The 10,480-nt window shown below is 36.0% G+C and overlaps 1 protein-coding gene across 1 annotated transcript in view; it reads right to left on the bottom strand.

Annotated features, from left to right (window-relative positions):
• The window catches only part of LOC108732776 (serine/arginine repetitive matrix protein 2), a 35,030-nt gene that overhangs the window by 7,722 nt on the left and 16,828 nt on the right, over positions 1-10,480 (bottom strand). Inside the window, exons 4-7 of the mRNA XM_025976593.1 lie at positions 7,411-7,691; positions 7,111-7,307; positions 2,485-2,892; positions 1,779-2,348 (exon numbers count right to left, since the gene is read on the bottom strand). Coding sequence (XP_025832378.1) covers positions 1,779-2,348; positions 2,485-2,892; positions 7,111-7,307; positions 7,411-7,691 — 1,456 coding nt within the window. The remainder of the gene's footprint in view (positions 1-1,778; positions 2,349-2,484; positions 2,893-7,110; positions 7,308-7,410; positions 7,692-10,480) is intronic.

Here is a 10,480-nt window from a genome sequence, read left to right as displayed (position 1 = left end):
AGAATTGTGTTAAATCAATTACACAGGAATAAATAATTTCTCACTTTATAATTTTAGTATGATTCTAGTTTTAAATATTAAAGTTATGGCTGATGGTAAATACTTGCTGAAATATAATCATGTGCATTAAAATGACGTGAACAAATTTTTATTCCGGAATTCACTTCTTTGATACCTACTGCTTTCATCCAAGCTTCTATTAGTTTACTTTTTTCTCTAATTTTCCGAATACATTTTTTACATATATAAAACGGCTAGTTTTTATTGGAAAGTAGTTAATGTAGGTGAAGAGTGAACATCTGTCTGAAATGCTATTGCAGCTTTTCACAGAACATAACCTTTTATTTGATTTAACTTTAGAAGAAAACTTCGACTCCATCATCAAAAAAATTTTTACTTTTTTAACGCGTTTTATTTTACAATTTGCGTGCACAGTTCCTATGTAAATTTTTCCCTTATTCGAGTTATAAATTTTACCACCAGATGGTGTATGCCCATTTAACGGATTTCAATAGACAGAAGCAAAGTTTTCGATACCATTAAATGATACCATCAAAAGGTCGTTGTGTTTAGTTAAAACACAAACAAAAAATCTCCCTGGTCTTTTTAAATGGTATTTGATGAGATTTTGTTTGGCATTCCCCGCTTGTCTGTTTTGAATTTACGTAATTAATGTATGCGCCCCGCCCTTTACAACTAGTTAGTTGATTATCTGGAACAGATCATCAAATTATGCAACCCAATCAATAAAATTTGTTTACAACGTCTTTCGTTTTTCTTGGCTACTCAAGTTCATGATTTATAAGTACACGATCGTTTGGGTTGGATGGGTTTGCTTTGGTTCTTTCTAACGAAATAAAAAGGTGTCGCTACATATGGCTACGCCACTGGTTTTATTGTCAAACGTCGAAAATAAATCGTTCGTTGCTCCATTTGCTTTTATATCATTATCCTGAAAGAACCGGACTGAAGGAGCGGTCATGACTTTGAAGAAAGAATTACGCGTGGGACGCATGTAAAGTAGATTTGCACTTGTGATTGTTATCATTAAATGTGTCATTTGAACTTAGAAACGGATTCCGGTTCCAGAATACCGTTCTTGCAACCTTATGTTCAATTATTATCAGCACAATAACTGATATAAGCAAAATGATACGAGAAAATAACAAGTGACTTCGATTTTACCAAAAGATTTGATTGATCTGCAAAGCATTGTACGAGAAGTACCTAGAAACATTAAGCAAGAGTCACCCTATTTTTGACGCCGATTTTGTTCGAAATTGTTCATTAATACAGCAGAGATTTACAAAAACTATTGTACTTCATAATCAATACCATTAAAACTCTACACCACGCACTACAATGAAACCGCATCAAAATTATTCGAAGTGGTCTGTATTCTGTCGATCTTTTTGGATCTCATCAGTGCGTCGCAGATAGCTCCGACAGAACACAGACCAACTTTTACCTGCTGTCTTAACAGCGCGTTTTAGAAAATACCATAAATGGCGCGGTAAACGCCATCTGTAGTACGATGCTACATTTTAGGATTACGTATGCTCCAACAAGGTCCATTTAAATATATGGATCTACTGAAACGTTTCGGCGAGTAGATATCCATATATTTAAATGGACCTTGTTGGAGCATATGTAATCCTAAAATGTAGCATCGTACTACAGATGGCGTTTACCTCGACATTTGTGGTATTTTCTAAAACGCATCAAAATTCATCCAATTGATCTCGAGTTTTATAACTACAAACATAAAAATTACTTACCAATTATATTTCCACTTTTCTCCCTGCTCTTCTCGCGAATTGGTTCAGCGGCAAACCTCGTTTTCTGATGCTTTTTCCCCGGTGAACTTTCCCTTGGGGGACTTGTTGGTGGATAATCCGGCGGTGGTTCTTCAAGAGGTTGTTCTTCCGTCAAGTCTTCTCTGGAAGCTGTCCGATATCGTTCGTATTTATCGGAACGGTATAGTTTATCCGCAGAAGTTTTTTTTCGTTGGGGAGGCGTGGGAGTCGTACTTCTGTAGTTAGGGGCGGGGGAGGCCTTGTACGGTTTCGGGGAGGGGGGTCCGTAGTCACGGTACTCTCGAATCGGAGACGGACTGCGATAGTTTCGCACGGGGGAGGAGTGGTATTCTCGAGGCGGTGATTGGCGCCGGTATTCGCGGGCGGGACTGCTGCTGTAGTCGCGAGGTGGGGATGGTCGCCCGTAGTGATCGCAGTAAGTAGATGCGATTGGTCGAGACTCCCGTATTGGCGAAGGGGAATCGTGGGCGGAGGGGTAGATTATTCTCTCTCGGCTGTATCCGTTGTTCCGATTGGACCATTCTTCTATACCTAGAAAAAAAGACAAAAGGGGGAGTTAGATTACAGAAAGAGGTACGTTTTTAATTGATTTAGAGGCGTCTATCTACAAAAGCTTCTCCACCTTGTAAGCAAACCGAAAGCGGAAGAGCCAACAGAACCAAAATACCTTTATAATATCCGTTAGTAGTAGTGCAATTATTCCTCTGCTCCTCGATAATTCTACCGACTTTAGGGGGTGAAACAGAACGTTTCGGTATACCGTTGCTAAGTCCATTAATTTTACCGACACAGTTCGTTTGGAGGGATGGTTGTGATTTGATGGTGACGTTAAAATAGTTAGTGCGAGGGGGCATGGGTTCGGCTTGGGGGTTGAAATCGTCGTCGTCGTCGTCGTCATCGTCGTCGTCCAGCGATTCGTGAGACGAACGGGAGTCACTGCCAAAGTGATTCTCTAACCACTTGGACGTTTCGAGTTTCCTCGTTTCCTCCTCCTGGTCGAAATCGAGAGGCTTTCGTGTTAAAGCGTCTTTTCTGTCTAAGGGAGATGCCGAGGGAAGCGCAGCACCGCCCAGCCCTGAAATGAATGGGTTAACGGTGGGTTAGTCGGTGTGACGTTAAGGGAAAGCCTCGTTTTTGTTTTTAATTTGTACAACAAAACCGTTTTTAGAAGTATTATTAGACTGGTAGCAGTTAGACAATAATATTAATGAGATTAACACATAGTAAAAGAGAGGGGCATGCCAAGGGTCAACACCAAATAAGGCTGACTTTTGAATGACCCTAATGAGAGGTTTTTCCATTGGGGTAGTTCGCGTACTACGTAACGCAATTAGGGGGGGGGTCCTGTAAACTGTTACCGTGCGTTACAAGGAAGGAGGGGTCCAATATTTTGCGAGACGTAATTAATATTTTTAGGTAAGGGAGGAAGTGAAGAGGTGGGTGAAGCTAAACCTTGTTGAGCATTATAAGAGCTAAGGGGTATCAAATATATTCAAAAACTGCTTTACATATTACTTGAACAACCCCCCGTTCCAGTTACATGTTATAGTAATTGTATATGGTATTCATTAATGAATGAATTAATTATTAAATTAGCTCGGTTATCCATAGCATTATTTTGTTAATAAGATTTGTAAACAATTTTCTCCTAGGGTGGAAGCAAAATGTCTTTGAGATCATAATTAATTCCATTTTTCACACTTAATTTTCTAACTAGCGTAGTATCTAAAGGTTCCGTACCCTAACAAAAACGTTAAGTATTTAATACGATTTCAGAAAGCATTAAAGTTTCTTCAATTTACTACGTTGAATCAAATAGTAGATACAATTTTATTTTAGAAAATTCTTAAACATTCTTGAACTCTGTAGATGTAAATCAGTCAGGAGATCTGTGACATTCTGTAACGTTCTAACCAGACGTTGGAACTCAATTAACACCTTTACTGACTCTCCATGTGGAATCCCTTGAGATTATAGTCTTTAAATACCCATATCTATCTATCAAACCAAACCCTTCAGCTATTTTACATGTGTAAACTTTTATCTAAAGTTTTGAAATCTGTTTGTTACAAGAAAACCAGATGAAGTTGCAATCCAAAGCCGGTCCTGGACGTGAATTTGCAACGTATAGAGAAATGGCTATAAAAACTAAGTAACTACTTATATCGACGAAAATTGTAAACAGTGACGGTTGTCGAACAATTAATAAAGTAAATATCAATAGCGTTATAACACACACAGTTTTGCTAAGTTAACAGACCATAGAATATAGAAATATCGTAGTGCGAACGAAATATTACCCATTTACTACAACTGCACATGGTACATCATCATTATCATGGAGGTATATCACGATTACATTGTCTTCAAAATAATAATTGTAACTCCTATAATGATACACCTTCCCATTTGTACTCTTCTGTTAATGTAGGTAATTAACTCCTACACTTACTTACATTAATTAACTGAAATACTTATTAGAATAAGAAAGTAATTAATTACACAATAAAAATTTTACTTTCCGTATAAGTTACGGTCTGGTGAACTAAACAAAGATTTATTAAATAGATATACATGTCCCAGTGTAGGTACTTATTACGCGTGAAAGTTTAATAATAAAAAGGGGACAAAAAATGACCCAATTTCTGAATAATACTGTATATAATACCGTACATATATAAATACATAAAGATCAAGATCGCGACGCGTATGAAATGACTGTTGTGTACACGATTGGGTACAGTAGGGCGAAGTAAGCGCCTCGAATTTTTTTTATATAAATCGACCTTTTACTTAAGGCGTAGTAGTGGTAATCTAAAAAATTCCTTTTCGAAATATAAAATTGCCCCAACATATTCTTACGACGCCTGTTTTAATCACACACACGTAAATCATACGACCGATCGTTCCGCACCCTTTTTTCTAGACCGTGTTTCTGAAATATGTAGCAAGTATGCAGGAGATGATAAGGCACTATAAAACAAGAAAATTAAGTAAATGTTTAGTGGTCCGAAAGTCCACTGTTTTCAAGAAATACGTATTTGAAAGTAAAGTCAAGGAGCAGTCCGGCACTGGCGGTATCACGCAGGGAAATATGACATTGCAGCGACGCATAGCATCCGTGTTGTAGGAGTACTTCTTTTGTATTTTGTGTTTTTAATACCATGTCGAGGTATACTTTAAATAGTACTGCATACTATCAGCGACCAACAAAGTAATTGGTTAATTAATTGTTATCGCAACAAGCGTCTAAAAATTATTATGTGTAATAGCGAAGTAAAGCTGTTGATATTTACTTTATTAGTCGTTCCACAATCGTCACTGTTTACATTTGTCGTCGATGTAGTTGTTTAATTATTATCGCAATTTCTCTATACGTTGCCAATTCACGTCCAAGACCGGCTTCGAATTGCAACTTCATCTGGTTTTCTTACAATTTTTTTGTCTTTTAACATCCTTTCGCTACTTACTAAGCGATTCCCTTTACGTTAATCATACGACCGGTCGTTCCGCACTCTTTTTTCTAGACAGTGTTTCTGAAATATGTAGCAAGTATGCAGGAGATGATAAGGCACTATAAAACAAGAAAATTAAGTAAATGTTTAGCGGTCCTAAAGTCCACTGTTTTCAAGAAATACGTATTTGAAAGTAAAGTCAAGGAGCAGTCCGGCCCTGGCGGTATCACGCAGGGAAATATGACATTGCAGCGCCGCATAGCATCCGTGTTGTAGGAGTACTTCTTTTGTATTTTGTGTTTTTAATACCATGTTGAGGTGGACTTTAAATAGTACTGCATACTATCAGCGACCAACAAAGTAATTGTTTAATTAATTGTTATCGCAATGAGCGTCTAAAAATTATTATGTGTAATAGCGAAATAAAGCTGTTGATAATTACTTTATTAGTCGTTTCACAATCGTCACTGTTTACATTTGTCGTCGATGTAGTTGTTTTATACATATTATCGCAATTTCTCTATACGTTGCCAATTCACGTCCAGGACCGGCTTCGAATTGCAACTTCATCTGGTTTTCTTACAATTTTTTTGTCTTTTAACATCCTTTCGCTACTTACTAAGCGATTCCCTATTGCATCTTATTAACACCCCAAAAGCTTGGTACTTATTTCAGAAACACCCTGTATTTAACGGTCTTAACAGCTGCGACAGACAAACGCACACGGATGTAATTTTGTAAGGGTTCTTCTAACCCTTCAAATAAAAGCTGTTATTTTTAATAATTTGAGGTTCTTTTACTAACTGCAGTGACCTCCGGGCAAGGGTCAAACCGTCATTTTTTTTTATATTCAGGTGCATTCCAATTACGGAAGCGTACGTACAGAAACATTTGGACCACACGATTTTTTGGTGCAGGAAGAAGACGTCGACCTTTACAAACATTAAGTGGTCAAAATAAACTTCACCGATGTCAACGAACTCTTTTAAAACCAGATGATGTTAATAGAACGCATAAATCTTCGCGAGAGAATACGACAAAACGTTTTACGACATCATACAAAATAAAAAGAACAACTGCACGTTGTTGCTAACGAGTTCGTTTAAATAAATAATTGTATAACGGCTACAAATTGTTATTTAGAACAGCAGCTACTGTTGGTGTAAAGTAATTTTAATTTGTACAATATATAACTCAAAAAAAAATAATTGAAAATTGATCATCAATACGTGTTAACGTTGTCCGATTATTTAATGACAACTTCGTACCCAAAAGGGTTCATATAAAAGTTGTTTGTCGTGGATACGTCTATTGTGTAAAACGATTTTAATTTACAATTAGTTGAACTGAATTGGTTTCGAAAATGTCATAATGTCATTGCAATTTTTTAAATGGAAATAGAAGATGTTACCGTGGATAGAGAAGGTTAGAAATGAAGAGGTATTAGAATGAATAGGAGAATTTCTATGGAAGTCAATAGAAGTAGGCGAGATAGGTTGGTAGGACACCTTCTCAGGCATGAAGGTCTAGTCAGAGACATATTAGAGGCAGAAACGGGAGTTAGGAGGGGTTGAGGTAGATCTAGATTAGATTACTGTTCGCAAATAGTTAAGGATGTGGGATATTCTAGTTTTAGGGAAAAGTGAAGATTAGCTCAGGATAGAAAAGAGTGGAGTTGCGTGTCCAATCAGTCTTAGGACTGACGACCTTATGATGTTGGAGAAGTAATCGTCGATATTAGATACAAATGTCGATTTTACTTCAACTACTTACACTTTGTACAAGATAATATCTCTTGCGTAATAGATTTTAAAATAAATTTAAAAAAATACACTTACCGCGTGTTTTATAAGCCGGTACTCTCTGGTTCTGCCTCCTCCTGGTCCTCGCTTGAAGGGAATCGTAATCAGGTTCGTCCAAGCCGTTTCCATATCTTTCTGCCTCAGTGTTTTCCGTCCTGTACCTCATTTCGTGACCCACACGCACTCCGTTCCTGAGGTATTCCACGTCTTCCTGTTCACGTCCCTTGAAATACCTACATAAGTAAAAAAAAGACTTAATAATTTTTTTCATCAACTTTTCGATCTCGTAAAGCCAATGGCCAAAAATTACAAATAATAAAATGAATATGTTTTTACCTTTCATGCGATTCTTTATGTTCGTTTACGTCGGGTGCATCTTCGGGTAGTTCGTCATCGTTTACCTCCTCGTGTTCGGTCGTCCTTTGGGTTTCCGTGACAATGCGTCCGTCAGGCCTTACTGAACTCAATTCTCTCGTTTCTTCGGTGTCTGTAACTTGACGGGATTTGTGCGATTCGTTGATGAGTCGGGGACCAGTTGAAACAAGAGCTTTCTCGTGGTCCCTCAATATTATTTTTCGTAAATCGCTGTCTGGACCGTTGACAGCTTTCAGGAATTCCTGTAATCAAAATTAATATGAATAATATATTGTAATAACTGTAAGCAACAAGTCCATTTTTGATCTCAGTATTCATTATAATACCAAACTTTGACATCAACCCTTAGTCCGGCCCTGGTTGTAATAGATAATAGTAAAACCGCTTAGACGTTTATGTAGCTATCAAGTCAAGTCTCATAAATATGTTTGAAAATCATCTTTTCTACCAAAATTTACTTCTGATGTTGACAATATACCGCCTGGCGTCCGCCATATTGGATATTGACTTGATCTTTACCGTATGTCACCCGCAAACTCAAAAGGAATCCTAAATACGGAATCCGTTCTACTTTTTTAAGTTTTACTAACTTATTTAAGAGAAAGATTTAAAATTCCAAACACTGAAATGAAGTTAATGAAAATTTCAAAGACAAGTCGATTTTTAATCTCAGTATTCGTTATAATACCAAACTTTGACACCAACTCCCAGTCCAGCCCTGGTAACAACCATTTCGTAATAGATAATGGTGAAAACCGCTTAGACATTTGTATAGCTATCAAGTCAAGTATTATAAATATGTTTCAAAATCATCTTTTCGACCAAAATTTACTTCTGATGTTGACAATATGGCGCCTGGCGTCCGCCATATTGGATATTGACTTAATATCTACCATGTGTCAACCGTAAATTCAAAAGGAATCCTAAATATGGAATCCTTTCTACGATTTTATGTTTTACTAACTCTTTAGGAGAAAGATTTAAAATTCCAAACACTGAAATGACAAGTCGAGTTTTGATCTTAGTATTCGTTATAATACCAAACTTTGACACCAACCCCCAATCCGGCCCTGGTTGTAACCATTTCGTAATAGATAATGGTAAAAACCGCTTAGATATTTGTGTAGCTGTCATGTCAAGTATCATAAATATGTTTCAAAATTATCTTTTCTACTAAAATTTACTTCTGATGTTGACAATATGGCGCCTGACGTCCGCCATATTGAATATTGACTTAACATCTACCGTATGTCAACCGCAAACTCAAAAGGAATCCTATACAAGGAATCCTTTATACGTTTTTAAGTTTTACTAACTTATTTAGGAGAAAGATCTAAAATTCCAGACACTGAGATGAATTTAATGAAAATTTCAAAGACCTACTAAAGTGGAATTTTCATTGGTTTATAAACACGACAAAGAGAAAAGCAGAGCCATTATAATTACTTGGTGTCAGNGAGGTAGACCTAGATTAGATTACTGTTCGCAAATAGTTAAGGATGTGGGCTGTTCTAGTTTTAGGGAAATGCGAAGTTTAGCTCAGGATAGGAAAGAGTGGAGGTACGTGTCCAACCAGTCTTACGACTGATGACCTTATGATGATGATAGAGGAGATAGCCGCACCGACTATGTGAGACAAAAACCTAAAAGTTTCCAAAAACTGTCCAAACAAACCTATCATAGAATAATATTATGTATACGTAGCGATGTACGTAAGTAACAAATTTCAAGTTGTTTTTGCGGAAATTTCATAATGAGTTTTTAAGTGTAACACTCGGGAAAGCCATACAGCAATTATCTAAATAATCTTTTTAGAAGAAGAGATAAGATTATTTTTCTTCTTTGTACGGAAATGTTTGTCAATATATTATTAGGTAATTGTTATTAAATTCTCATTCGGAATATTTCACTATATGTATTTCTGTCATCCGTTTCTCACACTATTATTATTAGAGCCTTATTGCTGGATAGACAGAAATAATAATTAAAAAAAAGTCCAGAATAAGGCGAAATTGAGAAGGTTACATGGTTGTGTTGTGGTGAGAATATACAGAGAAACTGATTCACTATTGTTATTTAAAACCTTCTGTAACACCTGGAACCTTGACTTTTATTAAGATACGGTGCATTTATTCGTATATGCGAAAGTATCTGTATTTATTGATTTTATTTTTTATAGTAAGATCTTCTTTATGTATGTAAAATCAGTTGAAGGTTATTTTTGAAATACGTACAGTATAGGAGGTATACCTACTAAAAGTATAATTCTTGTATTTTAATCCTAATATTATAAATAAAAACCAATATGAGTTTGTTTGTTACCATTTTACGCCTTAACTACTCGCCCGATCATCATGAAATTTTTTACACACATTGTCAGGGGTACAAAAAAGGATATAGGGTGCCTTTTATACTGAAAGGCATTACTATTCCCGAGGGATAGAAGAAATTGTTTTTATGTGGTCGTCGATGATTTTTGACACATATTTAGGACAAAACCTATCATGAAATTTTGTACATACATTGTCAGGGGTACAAAAAAGGACGTACAGTACCATTCATCCAAAAAAAAGATAGTGTTCCCAAAGGATAGAAAAATTGATTTTATTGTGGTTATCGATGATTTTTGGGCACGAACGCGATCGAAGCCGTGGGTAAAACCTAAAAACTAGTACCTATATAATACTAATTAGCATTTTATTAGATAATAAGGTAATTTATTCGACTTTGAATAACATGACACTTAACCTTAATTTAATGAAATTTATGACAAAATTCGTGATATCATCTTAAAAAAAACTAGGATTTCTAAATTCTGTAAACTATTAAATTAAATCGCAACAGTTTTCAACACGGAGACAGTCGATTCATTACCGCAACTGGATTTCAATATAATTTGTAACCGGTAAAAGAAAAAAACAAACAAAAAGTTTCGCTGCATTCGACAAATGCTTGGTAAATTTGAATAGGACCTGTAGTTTTTTATTAATTAAGACAATAGTCACAAGGAAATATATATATATATATATAT

Source organism: Agrilus planipennis, unplaced genomic scaffold (assembly GCF_000699045.2).
Source record: "Agrilus planipennis isolate EAB-ADULT unplaced genomic scaffold, Apla_2.0 scaffold68, whole genome shotgun sequence".
Classification (NCBI taxonomy): Eukaryota; Metazoa; Arthropoda; class Insecta; order Coleoptera; family Buprestidae; genus Agrilus; species Agrilus planipennis.
This window is presented reverse-complemented; position numbering and strand designations above follow the sequence as displayed.